Source organism: Taudactylus pleione, unplaced genomic scaffold (genome assembly GCF_031769625.1).
Source record: "Taudactylus pleione unplaced genomic scaffold, aTauple2 ptg000467l, whole genome shotgun sequence".
Lineage (NCBI taxonomy): Eukaryota > Metazoa > Chordata > Amphibia > Anura > Myobatrachidae > Taudactylus > Taudactylus pleione.
The window spans coordinates 1,633,937-1,659,234 of NW_028284869.1; the positions used below are offsets into that span (position 1 = coordinate 1,633,937).

The 25,298-nt window shown below is 50.4% G+C and overlaps 1 protein-coding gene across 1 annotated transcript in view; it reads right to left on the bottom strand.

The window, feature by feature from the left end:
* DPYSL5 (dihydropyrimidinase like 5) overlaps positions 1-25,298 on the bottom strand; it is a 180,999-nt gene that overhangs the window by 60,539 nt on the left and 95,162 nt on the right. Inside the window, exons 3-6 of the mRNA XM_088448835.1 lie at positions 23,047-23,205; positions 22,373-22,552; positions 21,098-21,166; positions 10,817-10,861 (exon numbers count right to left, since the gene is read on the bottom strand). Of these exons, the coding sequence (XP_088304961.1) occupies positions 10,817-10,861; positions 21,098-21,166; positions 22,373-22,552; positions 23,047-23,205 (453 nt within the window). The remainder of the gene's footprint in view (positions 1-10,816; positions 10,862-21,097; positions 21,167-22,372; positions 22,553-23,046; positions 23,206-25,298) is intronic.

Consider the following 25,298-nt stretch of genomic DNA (forward strand, 5'->3'; position numbering starts at 1 on the left):
AGCAGGCTTCCTTGCCCTCAGCATTGTCTGAATCACCGAGGCTGAAAACCCCTTGGCCTTGAGGACGGCAGACTCAACAGCCATGCTGTCAAAGCCAGTCGAGGTAAATCCTGATATAGGCCGGGACCCTGCACTAGCAGATCTGGCCGCAGAGGCAGTGGAAGATGACTGTCTATGGATAAACAAGTCAGGTTGGAGAACCAATGCCTCCTGGGCCAGGCAGGGGCTATTAGTATTATCCTGCTGCCTTCCCGCTTGAACTTTCTGATGACCCCTGGAAGGAGGGAGGTTGGAGGAAACAGGTATGCCAACCTGAAATCCCATCTCACTGCCAGAGCCTCCACGAAGGTGCCTGAGGGGTCCCTTGTTCTGGACCCGTACCTGGGGACTTTGTGATTGGGACGTGACACCATGAGGTCCACGTCTGGTACTTCCCACTTGTCCTCCAGGATTTGAAAGACCTCCGGATGAAGAGCCCATTCTCCGGCGTGTATGTCCTGGCAACTTAGGAAGTCAGTTTTCCAGTTAAGAACACCTGGGATGAATATTGCCGAGATAGCCGGAAGATGGCATTCTGACCATAGCAGAGTTTCTGCCACTTCCCTCATGGCCACCAGACTTCGTGTGCTTCCTTGATGATTGGTGTAGGCCACTGCTGTCGCGCTGTTAGACTAAACCAGTACAGGCCTGCGCCAGTATGAGCGCTCTGTGCACCACACGAAGCTCCAATATATTTATTGGTAGGTGACTCTCCTGCATCGACCACCTTCCTTGGAAGGTGTGGTGACCTGTCACCGCTTCCCATCCTCGCAGTCTTGCGTCTGTGGTGAGAAGTACCTAATCCGGTACCCATAACGAACGACCCTTGTTTAAATGAGTAGTGTGATAGGATCACTGGTAAAGTGGTCTGTGGCATGTACATTTGTCCCAGATTCCTGTCTTATGTGTTTTAAACCCCCAGGAGAAAGTCTGCAGTGTAGCAGGCTTGAGTCTTGGCTTTTTGAAAAGCCGGTTTGGGACCTGGGGGTTGTGGGTGAGAGGAGAGGGAGGGATCCACCCACGGCCACTCCAGGTTTTGGATCTTGCAGCCTGGTAACAGGCTTGTTAGGCTGAGAGTGGCCAATATAAGCCTAGTGTGTGTGAGTGTCTCACCTGGGAGAGCAGACAGGGAGTTTGCTCAGAGACACTGGGAAAACCTATCCTGTGAGTGTTGTGCTGTGCCTTTGTTGCTGGTGAGGGCATTAGGCCTTGCCAGGTTCTGGTAGTGAGGGAACCACCTGTGAAGTTAGTGCCCCGACAGGGCTAGGATTTATGTTTATGTTTTCTTTATGTTATTTCTGACATTGTACAATAAAGACTGGCGCTGACCAGCTTGTACTCGAATCCAGTCTGGCGTACTGTTTCCCGGCTGCCATGTGTGTAAGGAAAGAGTCCCCTACCCAGGAGAGGGACCTCCTAATCTGACTGTGTCACAATATGGTGGAGAATGCGGGCACCCACACACACTGAAGTTGCAGCGAGAGGAAAACTTTCCGTTTCAAAATTAAAGGGACAGACACCCAATTTGTGAGTGTGGAAATAACACTGTGTCCTTGGAGTCCCATAGAGGAGGCGTCAGCCAATGCTCAGAGAGGCAAGGTACAGCTTCCAACCTACACCCCAGGACAAAATGGAGGACACTATTAAGGCCTTGTTCCAAGCTACAGCAGCTCAGCAGGAATCTACCCGAGCTCAGCAGGAGACGAACAAACTTCAGCAGGAATCTACCTGGGCTCAGCAGGAATCCACCAGGGTGCAACTGTTGGCCTTGGAGACAGCCCAGAGGCAACAACAGGTCGCCGTCGAGGAAACCCGCCAGGCCTTAGCGGAAAACAGCAAGGCCTTAGCGGAAAACAGCCGGGCCATAAAAGAGGTGGTACAGCACCTGGTCGCCCAGCCCAGAGATGTTACTACTGGTCCTCCCACCACCACACTCCATACGAGCCAGTCACTTCCTCCAAAAGATTACTTCGGGCGATGATGTGGAGGCCTACCTCACCGCATTTGAAAGAACGGCCGAAAGGGAGAGTTGGCCCAAGGAGCAGTGGGCAAGTCTGGTGGCACCTTTTTTGTCTGGGGAGCCACAAAAGGCCTATTTCGACTTATGCCTGGCTGATGCCAAGGACTATAAAAAACTAAAACAGGAGATCCTAACTCGCTTGGGAGTCACCACCTTTGTTCGTGCCCAACGGGTCCACCGCTGGGAGTTCCATAAGGACAAGCCTCCACGTTCACAGATGCATGACCTCGTCCATCTGTCCTCAAAATGGCTACAGCCCGAGACGCTGACGGGACCACAGATCGTGGAAAGGGTCGTGATGGACCGGTACCTGCGATCATTACCTGTGACTCTGCGCAAGTGGGTGAGCCATGCAGACCGTAAGTCCGCGGACCAGTTGGTCGAGCTGGTGGAGAGGTACGTGGCGGCTGAAGAGCTGATGAGTATGCCCCACCGAGCCCCAATGGCGCACCGGCGAACTCCCACAGACACTGGTAAGACTGTTCCAGGGGAGAAGGGTGCTGGGCGGTGGAATGTACCTAAGACTGGGGGTGTAGAACCTGGAGACAGGCCGGGAAGGTTCTTGCCCCGTAAACGACTAGACATTAATATGACTCAGTGTTTCCGATGTGGTGGCTTCGGCCATACTGCCGCTAATTGTTCACTTACAACTGAACCTATGCAATGTGATACTGCTCATGTCTACCGCAGGGGGTCTTTCTTTGCACAGATAGCCTGTACGGCTGACCGGCAGGCTGAGACTGATAAGCACATGTGTGTACTCACTGTAGATGGCAACCGAGTAGAGGCACTGTTAGACTCTGGTAGCTTGGTGACACTTATAAAAGCTGAGCTGGTGAACCCCTTGCGGCGTGAGGGGAAAACTGTTGGTGTGACCTGCATACATGGGGATACTCGATATTATGTTACTGCCGAGGTGAACATCGAGACACCATGTGGTTCTGCTATAGTTTCTGTGGGTTTGGTGCATGGTCTGATGTACGATGCAATATTGGGGAGAGACTTTGCTCACTTCTGGAAGTTGTGGGAAAGCCGTTTTGTTCCAGAGGTGAACAACCCCGATCCATTTGAGAAGGTTGTCGATGTAGTGGAGGAGGGAGTTTCTTCTGAGTCAGAGTTATTCCCTTTTTCTACTATGATTGGCGAACTAGAGAATGCGGAGCGTGACGGTGGCCCGCCAACAGATGTGCCTCCCATTGAGGTGGGAAGTGTTGTTGGGCCAGGTGATCGTCTGCCTGATTTAGAGGTCAGAAGAGAGGTCTTTGCCGTGGAGCAGTTGAATGACCCTACCTTGGTAAAAGCCAGGGAGAATGTAAAAGTAGTTGATGGTAAACCCGTAGACCCTGATAGTCCTTTGTCCTATCCCCACATGGCAATGTGTCAGGATTTGTTATATCAGGTGACTAAGAAGGGGGAAGATATTGTGGAACAACTAATAGTTCCCAAAGCCTACAGAAGAACAGTGTTGGATCTGGCCCATGGTCATATAACGGCAGGCCATCTAGGGGTAGAGAAAACCACTGAGCGAATAATGCAGAGGTTTTTCTGGCCCGGGCTTCATAAAGAGGTGTCTGACTTTTGCGCATCCTGCCCTGAGTGTCAGTATCATGCTCCCAGGCCACATTTTAAGGGTCCACTAGTTCCATTGCCTATTATAGAGGTGCCGTTTGAAAGAATAGCGATGGATTTGGTTGGACCCTTGATGAAGTCTGCCAGGGGACACCAGTATATTCTGGTCATAATGGATTACGCTACCAGGTACCCGGAAGCGATCCCGTTGCGCAATACGTCAACCAAGACCATTGCCAGAGAGCTAGTTCATGTCTTTAGCAGGCTGGGTATACCTAAGGAGATACTAACTGACCAGGGTACACCGTTTATGTCAAAAGTCATGAAAGAGTTATGTCGCCTGTTCAAAATTGAACAGTTAAGAACTTCGGTTTATCACCCCCAAACCGATGGGCTGGTCGATAGGTTTAACAAGACGTTAAAACACATGCTTAGGAAAGTGGTCGACAAGGATGGTAGGGATTGGGATTACTTATTGCCGTATTTATTGTTGGCCATAAGAGAAGTTCCCCAGTCCTCCACCGGGTTTTCACCCTTCGACTTGTTGTATGGGAGACACCCAAGGGGGTTACTAGACATTGCCAAAGAGACATGGGAGGGGCAGTCTAGTCCTTACAAAACGGTGATTGAGTATGTTTCTCAAATGCAGGAGAGAATTGCTGCAGTAGTGCCGATAGTGAGAGAGCACCTGGAACAGGCTCAACAGGCACAGCAGAGGGTATACAACCGCAATGCTCGGTTACGCAGCTTTGCTCCTGGGGACAGAGTGTTAGTATTGGTTCCCACTGTGGAAAATAAACTTTTGGCTAAATGGCAAGGACCCTTTGAAATCTTAGAAAGAGTGGGGCAGGTCAATTACAAAGTTTACCAGCCGGGGAAAAGAAAGCCGGAACAGATATACCATATAAATCTGTTAAAGCCCTGGAAAGATAGAATGGTACTGTCGGCCGACCGAGCCCCTCCAGTAAATCCAGGGCCCTTAGTTCCCGAAGTGACAGTGGCAAAAACCCTGTCGGCAATTCAACAACAAGAGGTCAAGGAGTTTCTGATTAGAAATAGGGTGCTGTTCTCTGACGTACCTGGGAAAACCTCGTCATTAAACATGACATCATCACTGACCCAGGGGTTAAAGTTAATCTAAAGCCCTATAGGTTACCAGAAGCACAAAGAGAATCGGTGTCGAAAGAAATTCAAAATATGCTAGAGTTAGGGGTTATTGAAGAATCACATAGTGAATGGTCAAGTCCCATTGTGTTGATTCCAAAGCCCGACGGGAGTGTGCGTTTCTGCAATGACTTCCGAAAGTTGAACAGTGTTTCAAAATTCGATGCCTACCCGATGCCAAGAGTGGATGAGCTGATTGAGAGACTAGGGACGGCAAGGTATTTAACCACTCTTGACCTAACCAAAGGGTATTGGCAAGTACCGTTAACTGAGAGCGCCAAACAAAAGACAGCTTTTTCAGCGCCAGAGGGCTTGTTTCAGTACAAGATGTTGCCCTTCGGGCTACATGGGGCACCTGCTACCTTCCAAAGAATGATGGACAGGATTCTAAGGCCCCATAGACGGTATGCGGCTGCTTATCTGGATGACGTGGTCATTCATAGTCCTGATTGGCAGTCTCACTAACCCAGGGTACAAGCAGTGTTGGACTCCATCTATAAGGCAGGTTTGACAGCCAACCCAAAAAAGTGTTGTCTAGGCATGGAGGAAGTAAAATATCTGGGGTACACCATTGGCAGAGGCCTGATAAAGCCTCAGCTCAATAAGGTTGATGCCATACAAAACTGGCCACGGCCTCTGAATAAGAAGCAGGTGAGAGCCTTCTTGGGAATTACGGGGTATTACAGGAGGTTTATACCCAACTTTGCCACCATGGCAGTCCCACTGACTGATCTGACCAAAGGCAAACAAAAAGTCATGGTAGAATGGAGTCCTGAGGCAGAAAAAGCTTTTCAGGAGTTGAAAGTAGCGTTGTGTTCCCAACCAGTCCTGATGACTCCTAATTTTGACAGGGAATTCATAGTACGAACCGATGCATCAGAAGTAGGTATAGGAGCAGTCCTGTCCCAGAACAAGGAGGGTGAGGGACACCCTATTTTCTATCTAAGCAGAAAGTTGAATGTACATGAGAGAAACTATGCCACAGTGCAGAAGGAGGCGTTGGCCATAAAGTGGGCGTTAGAGGCTCTCAGGTACTACTTGGTCAGAAGAAAGTTTAAATTGATCACTGACCATGCCCCTCTGAAGTGGATGTCCGAAAATAAGGACAGTAATGCGAGAATTACAAGATGGTTCTTGGCGTTACAAACTTTTACATTTTCAGTGGAACACAGGCCAGGAAGCCAGCTGGCCAATGCTGACGCGTTGTCACGCGTTCATTGTTTGGGGGCTTCAGTTGTTCCGCCCCACAGGTCGAAACAAAGGGATGGGATATGTGATAGGATCACTGGTAAAGTGGTCTGTGGCAGGTACATTTGTCCCAGATTCCTGTCTTATGTGTTTTAAACCCCCAGGAGAAAGTCTGCAGTGTAGCAGGCTTGAGTCTTGGCTTTTTGAAAAGCCGGTTTGGGACCTGGGGGTTGTGGGTGAGAGGAGAGGGAGGGCTCCACCCACGGCCACTCCAGGTTTTGGATCTTGCAGCCTGGTAACAGGCTTGTTAGGGTTTCCACCTGAGAGTGGCCAATATAAGCCTAGTGTGTTTAGGGCTGAGTGTCTCACCTGGGAGAGCAGACAGGGAGTTTGCTCAGAGACACTGGGAAAACCTATCCTGTGAGTGTTGTGCTGTGCCTTTGTTGCTGGTGAGGGCATTAGGCCTTGCCAGGTTCTGGTAGTGAGGGAACCACCTGTGAAGTTAGTGCCCCGACAGGGCTAGGATTTATGTTTATGTTTTCTTTATGTTATTTCTGACATTGTACAATAAAGACTGGCGCCGACCAGCTTGTACTCGAATCCAGTCTGGCGTACTGTTTCCCGGCTGCCGTGTGTGTAAGGAAGGAGTCCCCTACCCAGGAGAGGGACCTCCTAATCTGACTGTGTCACAGTAGTCACCAGGAGAGGGAAAGCCGAACCTCTGGTGAGATGCGAATCATCTGGGATTTTATCCGATGATACGGTCCATCCCAATGCACCAGGATCCAATTCTGCAGGGACCTGGAGTGAAACTGGGCATAAGCCACCATGTTGAATGTGGATACCATGGAGCCCAGCACCTGCATTGCAAAGTGTACCGACACTCTTTGTTTGCAGAGAAGACTGCGCACATGTGACTGTAGTGCCACAATCTTGTCTTCTTGTAGAAGAATACTCTCTCCCAGAGAGTCCAGCAGTGCCACCAAGTACACCATCTGATGGGATGGAGAAAGAGAGGACTTTTACCAATTTATTATCCAGCCGTGATCTTATAGGCAGACAATGGTCATCTGGAGATGACATTGTAACATCTCCTGAGATTGTGCTCATATCAGGTCGTCATCCAAATATGTCAGTTTCCTGACTCCTTGTCGTCTGAGATGAGCTGTCATGACTGCCATTATCTTGGTAAATACCCGAGGAGCTGTGGCCAGCCTGAAGGGTAGAGCCTGAAATTGGTAATGTTGCTAATCTACCGACAATCTCAAAAATCTTTGGTGGGATTGAGCAATCGGCACATGCATATATGCATCCTGGATATCCAGGGAGACCATGAAATCCTCAGGCTCCATCGCCAGCATTATTGACTGTAGGATTTCCATACGGAAGTTTGGCACATGGATGAACCTTTTGAGAGACTTCAGATTCAGGATTGGGTGATGTGACCCATTTGGTTTTTGAATCAAAAATACATTTGAATAATAACCGTTTCTCTGTCACAGGGACAGGGACTAGGACTCCAGACTTCAGGAAGGCCCCAATAGACTCCCGGTAGGCCGAAGCCCTGACCGGATCTAAAGGAAGGTTTGTATCCCCAAACCTCTGAGGGGGATGCCTCAGGAATGTAATGGCATAACCTTGAGAAACCAGTTCTCAAACCCAGGCATCCATAGTTGTCTGATACCAGGCTTGGGAGAACTGTAAGAGTCGGCCTGCAACCCTGAGACCCCCCAGAGGGAGGTCCGCCCCATCAGACAGTAGACTTACTATCTGGCTTGGAGGCAGGACGTTTGCCTGACCAAGATTTCTTGGGCTGACGTGTCCTGCGGGTATGACTGTCTAGAGGAAGACTGACCCTTCGCCCTACTCTGTGGGTGAAAGGACTGAGCTGCCGACTGCTTAAATTTAGGGGTAGTCTCGGATGGCAATTCGGCCGACTTCGGTGTTGCCAGAGAAGTCATTATGTCATCCAGCTCCGGTCCAAGGTTATATTCCTTGTAGCATGGAAATGCTTCCCAGGAGTGCCCCATGCCTCACACATAAGATCCGTCAACTGTTCAGACTGAGGAAAATAGTCCATAGCCACTTTGTGACGTCTAAAGACCGGAGCCTTGGCTGTCAGCGGGGCCTCCTCTTCCTCTATACTGAGGACAGATCTAACAGCTCTCACCAGAGACTGATGGTCTTCTTCTACTGAGTAAGACCCAGAACTCTGAGTATCAGAGTCTGAAGATCAGTCCAGGTCGTCATGAGGTAACTGATGGGAACCTCTCTTATGCCCCAGCTTTGCCGCCACCTGTCTACCTGGCTGCTGAGGGGCTAGAGACGGCGCTGTACTCTGACTAGAGTGAGCAGTAGAATTAACCCAACAGGAATTCATGGGGGGCATATACATAGAAGGATGCAACTGCTGTGAATACCCCATAACATGGGGAAATACCGCAGCTGGAGCCAGCTCTTCTACGTGTCCACTAAGTGCGAGAAAACCTGATACCACCCGGGTGGTTCCAGCGCATGAGCTCTAGATGTACCGGATAGAACAGGTAGTTGTTTACAACAGAGAAAATGCGTCTGGTTTGGGGGAGGAGCAGCCGAGGGAGCGCCTTATCTCCTCTAAGCTGCGATTTTAACGGCACAGGTATGCTGGCCTCATAGTAGTAGATGCTTACTAGTACGCTCGAGTGGGTCTACTACCCGTCCCCGGCGACAGACGATAAGGACCCGGCCGCCTTAGTGAGGAAACGTCACACGAGGCCTTCACCCGCAGCTGCATCTCCTACACCGGATTCTAGGACTGCCGCGCACTTATTTGTCATCTCTGTGCCAGACCTGCAGTCCGGACCTCAGCATAGGCGCTAGCTAAGCCACGCTGAGGCCCGCCGAGAACCTCTGGGAAAATAGCGGTGCTGGTGTTTTCGGCCCCGGCGAAGGTAGTAGGAGTCGCAGTACCTGCGTCCTTACCAGCGCCTGATACTGCTAAACTCGGTAGTTCAAAAAACGAAGTAAATCATAAAATAAAAAGCCTGGGACTGCCTAGGTCTGTCCCGCTGTATAACAGGTGCGTATGGGTACTAGCCGCGCACCAAACAAAATAACAGAATGCCTGTGGCGGGGGGCGGGGTATATAGGGAGGAGGACCGATGCATGCTGGGAGCGACAAAGCTAGAGATGTTTGGTGAAATGGATCGTTCCACTACATACCCCAAGGTAGATTTTGTGGACCCTACGGACCCTGAAGAAGAAAACACAATACAGCACACAGGCCGTGATGCACAGGACAGGAATCACACAATACAGCACACAGGCAGTGATGCACAGGACAGGAATCACACTATACAGCACACAGGCAGTGATGCACAGGACAGGAATCATACAACACAGCACACAGGCAGCGATGCACAGGACAGGAATCACACAAGATAGCACACAGGCCATGATGCACAGGACAGGAATCACATAATACAGCACACAGGCAGCGATGCACAGGACAGGAATCACATAATACAGCACACAGGCAGCGATGCACAGGACAGGAATCACATAATACAGCACACAGGCAGTGATGTACAGGACAGGAATCACACAATACAGCACACAGGCAGCGATGTACAGGACAGGAATCACATAATACAGCACACAGGCAGCGATGCACAGGACAGGAATCACATAATACAGCACACAGGCCGTGATGCACAGGACAGGAATCACACAATACAGCACACAGGCAGCGATGTACAGGACAGGAATCACATAATACAGCACACAGGCAGCGATGCACAGGACAGGAATCACATAATACAGCACACAGGCAGTGATGCACAGGAGAGGAATCACATAATACAGCACACAGGCAGTGATGCACAGGACAGGAATCATACAACACAGCACACAGGCAGCGATGCACAGGACAGGAATCACACAAGATAGCACACAGGCCATGATGCACAGGACAGGAATCACATAATACAGCACACAGGCAGCGATGCACAGGACAGGAATCACATAATACAGCACACAGGCCGTGATGCACAGGACAGGAATCACACAATACAGCAGACAGGCAGTGATGCACAGGACAGGAATCACACTATACAGCACACAGGCAGCGATGTACAGGACAGGAATCACATAATACAGCACACAGGCAGCGATGCACAGGACAGGAATCACACTATACAGCACACAGGCAGCGATGCACAGGACAGGAATCACATAATACAGCACACAGACAGTGATGCACAGGACAGGAATCACACAAAACAGCACACAGGCAGCGATGCACAGGACAGGAATCACAGACAGCACACAGGCAGCGATGCACAGGAGAGGAATCACACTATATAACACACAGGCAGCGATGCACAGGACAGGAATCACATAATACAGCACACAGGCCGTGATGTACAGGGCAGGAATAACACAGACAGCTATGCACAGGACAGGAATCACACAATACAGCACACAGGCAGCGAAGCACAGGACAGGAATCACATAATACAGCACACAGGCAGCGAAGCACAGGACAGGAATCACATAATACAGCACACAGACAGCGATGCACAGGACAGGAATCACACAATACAGCACACAGGCAGCGATGCACAGGACAGGAATCACAGACAGCACACAGGCAGCGATGCACAGGAGAGGAATCACACTATACAACACACAGGCAGCGATGTACAGAACAGGAATCACATAATACAGCACACAGGCCGTGATGTACAGGGCAGGAATCACACAGACAGCACACAGGCAGCGATGCACAGGACAGGAATCACACAGGCAGCGATGCACAGGACACAGATGAGCCTCAGATTTGGATCCAGCTCTCACCCGGTTAGCAATGGTTATGGCTCTGTGCACGGCCTCAGCTTCCAGCTGTGAGAGAGAGGAAGGACACATTACAGTCATTAGTCTGTTTCCCTCTGAGAATAACCTGATAACACACAATATACATAAAGGTGTTACTTCCAATGGGACTCTGCGCTGCTATCTGTACAATCTGATTGGTTAATTACTCCGTCTGTGTCTCCTGTCTTTTGTTTACTATTTTATTAGTGGTGGAGTAAAAGTGCTAGCAGGTCCTCGATGTTTGGGCATGTTGGTACTTGTAGTTCGACAAGTGCCATCATGCTTGCTGGGTCCTGAAGTTCACCTGTCAAGAATAGTATTGTGTAACAGGGAGCCCAGGGAGTGCAGAGAAGATATTGTCCTTGGGGAGGGGGTCTCCACTTCCCTAGGGATTCCAGCCCTGGACTGAGCAGTATGGCACTGTCTTATGTTATGGCAGGGGGACCCGAGCTGTGTGTCACCCTAGTATAATGATAGCACCCCTAGCTGCTTCAGCGTGCTGCTGGTTACTAGAACATAGGGGGGACCCCGAGCTGTGTGTCACCCTAGTATAATGATAGCACCCCTAGCTGCTTCAGTGTGCTGCTGGTTACTAGAACATAGGGGGGACCCCGAGCTGTGTGTCACCCTAGTATAATGATAGCACCCCTAGCTGCTTCAGCGTGCTGCTGGTTACTAGAACATAGGGGGGACCACGAGCTGTGTGTCACCCTAGTATAATGATAGCACCCCTAGCTGCTTCAGCATGCTGCTGGTTACTAGAACATAGGGGGGACCCCCGGGCTGTGTGTCACCCTAGTATAATGATAGCACCCCTAGCTGCTTCAGCGTGCTGCTGGGTACTAGAACATAGGGGGGACCCCCGAGCTGTGTGTCACCCTTGTATAATGATAGCACCCCTAGCTGCTTCAGCATGCTGCTGGTTACAAGAACATAGGGGGGACCCCCGAGCTGTGTGTCACCCTAGTGTAATGATAGCACCCCTAGCTGCTTCAGCGTGGTGCTGGTTACTAGAACATAGGGGGGACCCCGAGCTGTGTGTCACCCTAGTATAATGATAGCACCCCTAGCTGCTTCAGCGTACTGATGGTTACTAGAGCATAGGGGGGACCCCAAAGCTGTGTGTCACCCTAGTATAATGATAGCACCCCTAGCTGCTTCAGCGTGCTGCTGGTTACTAGAACATAGGGGGGACCCCGAGCTGTGTGTCACCCTAGTATAATGATAGCACCCCTAGCTGCTTCAGCGTGCTGCTGGTTACTAGAACATAGGGGGGACCCCGAGCTGTGTGTCACCCTAGTATAATGATAGCACCCCTAGCTGCTTCAGCGTGCTGCTGGTTACTAGAACATAGGGGGGACCCCGAGCTGTGTGTCACCATAGTATAATGATAGCACCCCTAGCTGCTTCAGCGTGCTGCTTGTTACTAGAACATAGGGGGGACCCCGAGCTGTGTGTCACCCTAGTATAATGATAGCACCCCTAGCTGCTTCAGCGTGCTGCTGGTTACTAGAACATAGGGGGGACCCCGAGCTGTGTGTCACCATAGTATAATGATAGCACCCCTAGCTGCTTCAGCGTGCTGCTGGTTACTAGAACATAGGGGGGACCCCGAGCTGTGTGTCACCCTAGTAAAATGATAGCACCCTTGGCTGCTTCAGTGTGCTGCTGGTTACTAGAACATAGGGGGGACCCCGAGCTGTGTGTCACCCTAGTAGAATGATAGCACCCCTAGCTTCTTCAGCGTGCTGCTGTTTACTAGAACATAGGGGGGACCCCGAGCTGTGTGTCACCCTAGTAGAATGATAGCACCCCTAGCTGCTTCAGCATGCTGCTGGTTACTAGAACATAGGGGGGACCCCCGAGCTGTGTGTCACCCTAGTATAATGATAGCACCCCTAGCTGCTTTAGCGTGCTGCTGGTTACTAGAACATAGGGAGGACCCCGAGCTGTGTGTCACCCTAGTATAATGATAGCACCCCTAGCTGCTTCAGCGTGCTGCTGGTTACTAGAACATAGGGGGGACCCCCGAGCTGTGTGTCACCATAGTATAATGATAGCACCCCTAGCTGCTTCAGCGTGCTGCTTGTTACTAGAACATAGGGGGGACCCCCGAGCTGTGTGTCACCCTAGTATAATGATAGCACCCCTAGCTGCTTCAGCGTGCTGCTGGTTACTAGAACACAGGGGGGAACCCGAGCTGTGTGTCACCCTAGTATAATGATAGCACCCCTAGCTGCTTCAGTCTGCTGCTGGTTACTAGAACATAGGGGGGACCCCGAGCTGTCTGTCACCCTAGTATAATGATAGCACCCCTAGCTGCTTCAGCGTGCTGCTGGTTACTAGAACATAGGGGGGACCCCGAGCTGTGTGTCACCCTAGTATAATGATAGCACCCCTAGCTGCTTCAGCGTGCTGCTGGTTACTAGAACATAGGGGGGACCCCGAGCTGTGTGTCACCATAGTATAATGATAGCACCCCTAGCTGCTTCAGCGTGCTGCTTGTTACTAGAACATAGGGGGGACCCCGAGCTGTGTGTCACCCTAGTAGAATGATAGCACCCCTAGCTGCTTCAGCGTGCTGCTGGTTACTAGAACATAGGGGGGACCCCGAGCTGTGTGTCACCATAGTATAATGATAGCACCCCTAGCTGCTTCAGTGTGCTGCTGGTTACTAGAACATAGGGGGGACCCCGAGCTGTGTGTCACCCTAGTAGAATGATAGCACCCCTAGCTGCTTCAGCGTGCTGCTGGTTACTAGAACATAGGGGGGACCCCGAGCTGTGTGTCACCCTAGTAGAATGATAGCACCCCTAGCTGCTTCAGCGTGCTGCTGGTTACTAGAACATAGGGGGGACCCCGAGCTGTGTGTCACCCTAGTTGAATGATAGCACCCCTAGCTGCTTCAGCGTGCTGCTGGTTACTAGAACATAGGGGGGACCCCGAACTGTGTGTCACCATAGTATAATGATAGCACCCTTAGCTGCTTCAGCGTGCTGCTGGTTACCAGAACATAGGGGGGACCCCCGAGCTGTGTGTCACCCTAGTATAATGATAGCACCCCTAGCTGCTTCAGCGTGCTGCTGGTTACCAGAACATAGGGGGGACCCCCGAGCTGTGTGTCACCCTAGTATAATGATAGCACCCCTAGCTGCTTCAGCGTGCTGCTGGTTACTAGAACATAGGGGGGACCCCGAGCTGTGTGTCACCCTAGTATAATGATAGCACCCCTAGCTGCTTCAGTGTGCTGCTGGTTACTAGAACATAGGGGGGACCCCGAGCTGTGTGTCACCCTAGTATAATGATAGCACCCCTAGCTGCTTCAGCGTGCTGCTGGTTACTAGAACATAGGGGGGACCACGAGCTGTGTGTCACCCTAGTATAATGATAGCACCCCTAGCTGCTTCAGCGTGCTGCTGGTTACTAGAACATAGGGGGGACCCCGAGCTGTGTGTCACCCTAGTATAATGATAGCACCCCTAGCTGCTTCAGCGTGCTGCTGGTTACTAGAACATAGGGGGGACCCCGAGCTGTGTGTCACCATAGTATAATGATAGCACCCCTAGCTGCTTCAGCGTGCTGCTTGTTACTAGAACATAGGGGGGACCCCGAGCTGTGTGTCACCCTAGTATAATGATAGCACCCCTAGCTGCTTCAGCGTGCTGCTGGTTACTAGAACATAGGGGGGACCCCGAGCTGTGTGTCACCATAGTATAATGATAGCACCCCTAGCTGCTTCAGCGTGCTGCTGGTTACTAGAACATAGGGGGGACCCCGAGCTGTGTGTCACCCTAGTAAAATGATAGCACCCCTAGCTGCTTCAGTGTGCTGCTGGTTACTAGAACATAGGGGGGACCCCGAGCTGTGTGTCACCCTAGTAGAATGATAGCACCCCTAGCTTCTTCAGCGTGCTGCTGGTTACTAGAACATAGGGGGGACCCCGAGCTGTGTGTCACCCTAGTAGAATGATAGCACCCCTAGCTGCTTCAGCGTGCTGCTGGTTACTAGAACATAAGGGGGACCCCCGAGCTGTGTGTCACCCTAGTATAATGATAGCACCCCTAGCTGCTTTAGCGTGCTGCTGGTTACTAGAACATAGGGAGGACCCCGAGCTGTGTGTCACCCTAGTATAATGATAGCACCCCTAGCTGCTTCAGCGTGCTGCTGGTTACTAGAACATAGGGGGGACCCCCGAGCTGTGTGTCACCATAGTATAATGATAGCACCCCTAGCTGCTTCATCGTGCTGCTTGTTACTAGAACATAGGGGGGACCCCCGAGCTGTGTGTCACCCTAGTATAATGATAGCACCCCTAGCTGCTTCAGCGTGCTGCTGGTTACTAGAACACAGGGGGGACCCCGAGCTGTGTGTCACCCTAGTATAATGATAGCACCCCTAGCTGCTTCAGTCTGCTGCTGGTTACTAGAACATAGGGGGGACCCCGAGCTGTCTGTCACCCTAGTATAATGATAGCACCCCTAGCTGCTTCAGCGTGCTGCTGGTTACTAGAACATAGGGGGGACCCCGAGCTGTGTGTCACCCTAGTATAATGATAGCACCCCTAGCTGCTTCAGCGTGCTGCTGGTTACTAGAACATAGGGGGGACCCCCGAGCTGTGTGTCAACCTAGTATAATGATATCACCCCTAGCTGCTTCAGTCTGCTGCTGGTTACTAGAACATAGGGGGGACCCCCGAGCTGTGTGTCACCCTAGTATAATCATAGCACCCCTAGCTGCTTCAGAGTGCTGCTGGTTACTAGAACATAGGGGGGACCCCCGAGTTGTGTGTCACCCTAGTATAATGATAGCACCCCTAGCTGCTTCAGCGTGCTGCTGGTTACTAGAACATAGGGGGGACCCCCGAGCTGTGTGTCACCATAGTATAATGATAGCACCCCTAGCTGCTTCAGCGTGCTGCTTGTTACTAGAACATAGGGGGGACCCCCGAGCTGTGTGTCACCCTAGTATAATGATAGCACCCCTAGCTGCTTCAGCGTGCTGCTGGTTACTAGAACATAGGGGGGACCCCGAGCTGTGTGTCACCATAGTATAATGATAGCACCCCTAGCTGCTTCAGCGTGCTGCTTGTTACTAGAACATAGGGGGGACCCCGAGCTGTGTGTCACCCTAGTATAATGATAGCACCCCTAGCTGCTTCAGCGTGCTGCTGGTTACTAGAACATAGGGGGGACCCCGAGCTGTGTGTCACCATAGTATAATGATAGCACCCCTAGCTGCTTCAGTGTGCTGCTGGTTACTAGAACATAGGGGGGACCCCGAGCTGTGTGTCACCCTAGTAGAATGATAGCACCCCTAGCTGCTTCAGCGTGCTGCTGGTTACTAGAACATAGGGGGGACCCCGAGCTGTGTGTCACCCTAGTAGAATGATAGCACCCCTAGCTGCTTCAGCGTGCTGCTGGTTACTAGAACATAGGGGGGACCCCCGAGCTGTGTGTCACCCTAGTATAATGATAGCACCCCTAGCTGCTTCAGCGTGCTGCTGGTTACCAGAACATAGGGGGGACCCCGAGCTGTGTGTCACCCTAGTTGAATGATAGCACCCCTAGCTGCTTCAGCGTGCTGCTGGTTACTAGAACATAGGGGGGACCCCGAACTGTGTGTCACCCTAGTAGAATGATAGCACCCCTAGCTGCTTCAGCGTGCTGCTGGTTACTAGAACATAGGGGGGACCCCGAGCTGTGTGTCACCCTAGTAGAATGATAGCACCCCTAGCTGCTTCAGCGTGCTGCTGGTTACTAGAACATAGGGGGGACCCCGAGCTGTGTGTCACCCTAGTATAATCATAGCACCCCTAGCTGCTTCAGCGTGCTGCTGGTTACTAGAACATAGGGGGGACCCCCTGAGCTGTGTGTCACCCTAGTATAATGATAGCACCCCTAGCTGCTTCAGCGTGCTGCTGGTTACTAGAACATAGGGAGGACCCCCGAGCTGTGTGTCACCCTAATATAATGATAGCACCCCTAGCTGCTTCAGCGTGCTGCTGGTTACTAGAACATAGGGGGGACCCCGAGCTGTGTGTCACCCTAGTATAATGATAGCACCCCTAGCTGCTTCAGCGTGCTGCTGGTTACTAGAACATAGGGGGGACCCCCTGAGCTGTGTGTCACCCTAGTATAATGATAGCACCCCTAGCTGCTTCAGCGTGCTGCTGGTTACTAGAACATAGGGGGGACCCCGAGCTGTGTGTCACCCTAGTATAATGATAGCACCCCTAGCTGCTTCAGCGTGCTGCTGGTTACTAGAACATAGGGGGGACCCCGAGCTGTGTGTCACCCTAGTAGAATGATAGCACCCCTAGCTGCTTCAGCGTGCTGCTGGTTACTAGAACATAGGGGGGACCCCGAGCTGTGTGTCACCCTAGTATAATGATAGCACCCCTAGCTGCTTCAGTGTGCTGCTGGTTACTAGAACATAGGGGGGACCCCCGAGCTGTGTGTCACCCTAGTATAATGATAGCACCCCTAGCTGCTTCAGCGTGCTGCTGGTTGCTAGAACATATGGGGGACCCCGAGCTGTGTGTCACCCTAGTATAATGATAGCACCCCTAGCTGCTTCAGCGTGCTGCTTGTTACTAGAACATAGGGGGACCCCGAGCTGTGTGTCACCCTAGTATAATGATAGCACCCCTAGCTGCTTCAGCGTGCTGCTGGTTACTAGAACATAGGGGGGACCCCCGAGCTGTGTGTCACCCTAATATAATGATAGCACCCCTAGCTGCTTCAGCGTGCTGCTGGTTACTAGAACATAGGGGGGACCCCCGAGCTGTGTGTCACCCTAGTTTAATGATAGCACCCCTAGCTGCTTCAGCGTGCTGCTGGTTACTAGAACATAGGGGGGACCCCCGAGCTGTGTGTCACCCTAGTATAATGATAGCACCCCTAGCTGCTTCAGCGTGCTGCTTGTTACTAGAACATAGGGGGGACCCCGAGCTGTGTGTCACCCTAGTATAATGATAGCACCCCTAGCTGCTTCAGCGTGCTGCTGGTTACTAGAACATAGGGGGGACCCCCGAGCTGTGTGTCACCCTAGTTTAATGATAGCACCCCTAGCTGCTTCAGCGTGCTGCTGGTTACTAGAACATAGGAGGGACCCCCAAGCTGTGTGTCACCATAGTATAATGATAGCACCCCTAGCTGCTTCAGCGTGCTGCTGGTTACTAGAACATAGGGGGGACCCCCGAGCTGTTTACTCCCCTTATTTTCCAATACCAGCTTAGGCTCAGAGGTATGGGTATAGTTATAGATCTGAGGGGTGCCACTAACTTTTTTTTATTTTAACCCTTTTCCGCATAAATCAAAAAACACACAGATCATGGTGACCTGCACAGGGCTTTAAATTCCCCGCGGAATGATGGCGGATTGCTATTGGTAATACGATGGGGGGGTTAGACTGAAAATATATAATGGGCATCGCCATCTGACTTCAGAAATACGTGATTTTAAGACAGTAATCTGGCGACGATGTCCATGCAATAGACGGAAAAAGTGATCTTTGGTAAATGTACCCCTATGTATGGATATTGGGTCACCCGGGAGTTTATACAGTATAATAACATCACTGCTGTATAACTGTATAATGGGAATACCGATAGTTTCTCCCTGCAAGTAATACCCAGATGCTGTGATGTGATTTCTGTAACTAGGGCGCTAATACAGCGGCTGCGGCTCTGTACGAATCGGCTGTGCGGAATTAGGCAAATGTTGCAGCATCTGCGCACAAAGACGACACCATCGGTCGCAAACCATTGGATTGTCCCAGTCCTGGGTGAGTCTATGGTCCTGGGGAAAGGGTGCGTGAAATGAGACGCCGGAGCCATATTTCTTGCGCACAGAATCGCAGTCGCAGGGTGAGATATGCCCTCTAAACGGTCGCTACACACCTGCATTTTTGGTGCCACTCCCCGATACCTTAGCCAAACCCATAGATAATTGCTGAACTGCGAAAACAGCGCCATAGCGTACATCTCTGCGTCATAGTGTACACCTCTGCGACACAGCGTATACCTCTGCGTCATAGCGTGTACCCCTAATCAGGCCCAACGTCTGCGAGCTGTTTTTGCATTGCACAGTCATGGTGCTATGCTCTATCTCCACCACTAGAGGGAGACAGTGGAGAATCACTAAACCTGCACACAAGTGGGTCCAATCTTACTGGGTAGTTGCGTTCCCACCACTATGCAGCCGAGTGCCAGCTATCCTTCCATTGTCCTAGCAATGTGTACAGGAAGTCTCCTGTGCACAGGAAATGCCTTCCCTATAGTCACAGCTTTAGCTGAAATACATTCAGGCCTGACACATAATCTAACTAATATATATAAGTCGCAATGAGATGCAACTAGGACGCACCAGGAGACTGTGCGGAGTAATCTGACATGTGACATGAGAGTGAGGATAATAAGAAAGGCCTCAGTATCCGTAATAAGAATTTGTTTTACAATTTATTAAATAAAACATGAATATAAACATGACAACTATATCATATAATCTATGACAGTAATAGTCGCCGGCTGGGACGGATTGTCTGGAGAACTTACACAATGCTGCCTGCATTGGTATCACCTGGGTCATATGGAAGATAAGGATCCCAGCACCGCCTGAGACTGTACAACGGGGAATTAGGGTTATTCCGCGGCTTGTGTCTCATGCGCTCGCCAGAAATATCTTCTCCCATATATCAATACTGTGTCCCAGTCGCCCGTTTAGAGGGAATGACACAAGTTAGAACATACAGCGTCTCGCGGTATAGACGCCGGGCTTGGTGGCTTTTACCCCTCTCCTTGGGACGCCTGCCTATAGCGACAAGCTGTTCTTTATATAAGAGGTCTGTTATTCCATCCAGCACTGTCTGTCTACCTTGTAAACCCGCACTAGGGTCACCTACCCAGCACTTACCAACATCAGCCAGGAGATGAACAAAATGGGTTTCTTCTTGACATTGATAACAATCCTTATGTACAAGGTTACGTCTAAGGAGCTCATTCATTCCTGCTCGCAAGATGCGGCGGCTCGCTGGCAAAAAGGGGCCGGATATTTAAATTAAACACTCGCACTGCGTGGCATAAGGACCGTCGTCTATATCTTAGCGAGCTAAGGCACTGAGAGCTCGCTAGTGTATAAAGACGCCTCCTTTCCTCGCGCAACACACGTCATCTCCTGGAATTGTAGGATTAATCGGTAACAGCAAGAGCCATCAGAGCTGCTCGCAGCCCTTGAGGTAGCCTGACCCCACCGCAAGCACTGCGATCAGCGCTGGCTGAAATACATGCAGGTGACGTGTACGATGACGCTACTTTGCTACTTATGCACGCCCTTTAAACAGCGTTTTGTCAGCCTGACACGCCTGCGTCCGCACATCCACTCCCCCGTTTACAAGCACCTTCCCCTGTTACCACCCACAAACGGCGCTATCACTCAAAGCAGCGCTCAGGCTGTGTACTACAAGCGCACGATTCCCCATGGCTGAGACTGGCTTGCGCACGCGCACTGCGAATTATACGCATACACACTTAGCTACAATCGACCGGCAGCGAGTGATCGCGCCTTAGCGAACGGCTCTGAATCAGGTCCTAAATCCCCGTATTGGCTGTATACTAATACATGAGTCCTACATTCATACATTATTCCTGGACATTTTTCAGAGCAGTTACGGTCTTGCAAATACTATGTTACTTTTATTTTAATAAATTATATCAGTGGTTCTCAAACTCGGTCCTCAGGACCCCAAACAGCGCATGTTTTCCAGGTCTCCTCACAGAATCACAAATGAAATCATTAGCTCCACCTGTGGACCTTTTAAAATGTGTCAGTGAGCAATGACCTGGAAAACGTGACCTGTGTGGGGTCCTGAGGAGCGAGTCCGAGAACCTGTGGATTATATAAGATATGATATAAGTGTGATGTTTATATTCATGTTTTTTAATAAATTATAAAAATATATATATATTTTATGACGGATACTTTCCCCTTCCCTATTAGCAGCGCTGTCATTCATCATTTTCTATAGTATTGTTGTTTCTTAGTAGATGCAGATCCAACTTCTGCGAGCTGCTCCCTCATACGGAAACGGCTGGTTTCTCAGCTGAATTAGCGCACCTGACCATGTTGTGATTTTTTTTCCACTACATTTGGAGAAAATAAATCCTTTTTCTATTCTACACCCTAAAAAGCTGCATCCTCTCCTTATAGCAGAGGTCATTATATCCATCAGGTACAGTAGGTGTAATTGTGGCAGGGTGAGACTTACCTCCTCAGGCCGACTGATCTCAATCCCTTCGGGGCCGGTGATACCCAACTCTAGCGTCTCCTTAGCGCCCTGTTGGGGAAAAGTTATCAGCTGCCATCAAAGGGGAACATTTATTTCCATATGACTTATTAGAGGCTTCAGTGTCAGGCTCTTATGATAGAGAACCAATGTAGTAAAACCTAGATGAGGAAGTTCTACAAGGAATTCTGGAGATGGCTGGCTTCAAATACTGAATCCAATTCTACATTTATCCATTTCCCATCACATCCTACACAGAGTCAGCTGTCCATCTCCCATCTGGCCATCTCCCATCTGACAATCTCCCATCCGGAGAGTCAGCTGTCCATCTCCCATCCGGCCATCTGACCATCTAACATCCGGCCATCTGACCATCTCCCATCTGACCATCTCACATCCGGCCATCCGAACATCTCCCATTTGACTATCTCCTATCTCCCATCTGGCCATCTCCCATCTGGCCATCTCCCATCCAGAGAGTCAGCTGTCCATCTCCCATCTGACCATCTCACATTTGACTATCTCCTATTTCCCATCTGGCCATCTCTCATCTGGCCATCTCCCATCCAGAGAGTCAGCTGCCCATCTCCCATCCGGCCATCTGACCATCTCCCATCTGGCCATCTCCCAATCTGGCCATCTCCCATCCGGAGAGTCAGCTGGCCATCTCCCATCCAGCCATCTGACCATCTCCCATCTGGCCATCTCCCATCTGGCCATCTCCGCTCCCATCTGACCATCTCCCCCTCTGACCATCTCCCATCACAGATCTCTCTCTCTCTCTCTTGGACCGATGCGAGGAGCTGGAGAAAACAGGGGGTGGAGCAGAGAGAAACATACCTGGGTCTAAGAAATCTAACATTGAGGACCAGAAAGTGGACAATAATTTGGTATAACCTGCAGAAACGAGAACCCTCCATCACCAGGAACCTCCCTTGTTGGCTGAAGTGATCTGTACCACCCAGTTCAAACATGATGGTATGATGAGGGCTAGTCCTAGATAGAGGACCATGGTGGACCCTAGAAGATGGCAGGAGCTTCAGGAGAGGTATGTGCAATATACATCCCACTATAGAGTACACGGCACATGGTTACAGGTTAGAAAGAGAATATGTTGTATGTTAAACCAACTTATGTTCAGGACAGGGTATGAGTAGCGGTCACTCACAATGCCAGTTCTATGGACACGTCTGTATATCGGACACAATAACACCACATCCAGAAGTATAAACAGCAACTCTGCTGCCATCACCTCACCTCGGCCACCAGGTCTCCGTTCTCAGCATGGACTCGCGTCACAGCCCCCAGGTCCTTACAGTGCCGGAAGACCTGGTAGAGCTCACTGTCCCTCAGCATGTACAGGTCCTTATACGCCATGAACATCTGAAAGGAGTTCACCCCCTTCTCCCGAACTAAGGTCTCCATCTCAGCCTTCACCTGCCAAAGAGAGACATGGGGGGGTCATCGATATAGCGTCATGAAGACGGTTTTACCGTCCAGCTCAGACGGGCATTGTGCTTTCATGTAATAAGCTCAGACCTGGATGGCAAAAATGTGATGATGAATAAATGTAGGATGATAACATGATTGTTAGAGTATAACACTGATTACACAACTACATTACTGTTTGTACAGATCGGAGGAGCTCATTGTACAACAGTAAATTACAGTTCATGATGTTTAGTACAAATCTATGCAACACGTTTCTAAACAGTCCCCAAGGAATACTTTCTAATGCTGATTTAGGACTGCGTTACATGTCCCCCAGTGAGGCTACAAAAAGGACCTAAGCCCACCCTAGTGACCCTGCCGGTAATCAGGTGACGGCGCTGAGAACGCGCTGCTTTGTCCCAATGTCAGGAGGTGACAGCCGGATGTAGGAATGCCCCGGGGATTGGGATGAGGAAAAGAGGTATAAAGCAGGACGGTACCTTAGGACCCCACCAGGTGACACCCATGTGGAGAGCGTAGTCACAGCAAACCTTGGGGTCCGCCAGGCTCCTGCACTTTTCATAGGCGTCCAGTAGCGAGATCTCTTTGTCTGGCAGGACCTGACCGATGACCATGGTGGTCCCACCCATGAGAGCCGCCTGCAAGGAGGAAACATACGACCTATGTAACGTATTTTATATTACTCTGGAATACAGAGGGGTCACTATGTCTAACATCGGCCCAGTCTAGTATGAATTATGCTGGGAAGTAACCCCCCCTCCCCTTCCCAATACCAGTAAGCACTAAAAATATCAGTTTGTATTAAAAAGTCTAATACACCTATTAGATGCTTTTTGGTCAAAAGAGTAACTTTATCTTATTTATTTACTCATTACCAGTTACTGATAAAGCTCCAGGATATTCTGTTGCGCTTTAGAAGTGGGAACCGAACAAGACTGGTTAATAACAGACAGACATAGAGGTGAGAGGGCCCTGCTCGCAGCCTAACACTCTATGGGGAAATAGGCGTGTGATAGACATGGATAGGTGCTACATACTGCACACTGGTGCAGCCAGATTGCAGAAGGTCTTGGTGGGCTGCATGGTCCAGTCATACAGGAATGTCGACCTGGGGACAGCGAGAGGTGTAAGTGCAGAAAGGAAACACGCTGGGCCCGATTCTGAGGTGGGAATAATCCAAGAAAAAGAAGAACAGTAACTCTGCACCGGGACAAACCATTAGGCAATGCAAGGGGGGCAAAAACATTTATTATCTGCATGTAGGGTAAATACCGGCTGCTTTGCACATATCCCACAAATGCTGGGCAGCTTTATATTTACACTGCAATTTAGATCTGAGCTGGGACACACCCCTCCCAAATCTTATGATGGGTACACACTATAGCGATATATCTGCAGATGATGGTCGTTCATACACATTGAACGGACATCATCTGCTTCTGCCCGCAGGTCCCGGAGGCCCGGGGGCATCTCTCGCCACCCTCCCTGCGGCTGCTGCTGTGTGTGTACGGGTGGACTGCAGACATATCTGTCCATCGGCTGTACACACTGACCGACGGCCACCAGATATATTAGCTGATCAATTGATCGGCCAATATATCGGCTAGTGTGTACCCAACATAAGTCTCTCTGCCCAGGTTACATCTGCCCCACCTGGAGTGCAGCATGGTGTTACCCAGGGGCACGGTTATGTGCTCTTTTCTGCTTTACTCACACCTCAGAATCATGTTAGTTATGTAACTGTGTAGAGGAGGTATTTAGTAGAACAGCTGACGGAGGACACGTAGGTGGTACCGGAGAGGTGAGTTTTCAGGGAACACTAGAAGGTTTGGAGACTATAGGAAAGTGCGTGGGAGGGCACACAGTTATATAAATGTCACATATCAAATGAATAAACACAGCCTCAGTATCAGTCTTAAATGCTCAGCGCTAACAGAGTCATAAGAACCTGGCGGTTCATTCGCACCATGTGGCATCTCGTGCCACATGGCGCATGTAGGCTAGATGTACGAGGACACATCTGTAAGTGCGGTGTGCCAGTGTGAATACAGGTCACTGAAGTGTCAAAAGTCATGGGATAGATGCCTAGTGTCATGTGCCACACCCGAACCCTACTGCCTGAGTCAACTGGAACCGTGACTCATCGGACCATGCCAAATGTTGCCAGTCCTCCAGGGTTCAATTAGCAATGTCACAAGCCCAGGCGAGGCGTTATATCCGGGTTGTAGTGTTAACAGGGGCACTCTGGTGGGTGTTCTGCTCCCACATCACATGGAAGCTAAACAACGTTGCACTGACCTGCTGGATTTGCATCTGGTACCTCCTGCATTGAATGTGGATGTGATTTGAGCCAGTGTCGCTTGTCTGTTACCACAGACAATTCTGGCTAGACGTCGCTGGTCACAATCATTATACATACATGGTCGGCCACTACGCTGTCCATGGTGGGTGGTAATGACTTCCATGGAGGTATTCCTGGTACACACGTGACATCAAAGATCGATAAAATTAGAGTTAAGGTAGACTTACCTTGATAACTTCTTTTCTTTGAGGTCCATAGGGTCCACAGGGATACCATGGGGATGATGTGGTGGAGAGATCCAGGCACCAAACAGTTAAAGCTTTCCGCTCCCAGGATGCCTCGCGTCCTCCTCCATATATACCCCACCCCGAGCCACAAGCCTTCAGTTATGTTATCAAGCCTCAAGGAAAGAGGAGAAGGAAGAGCAAT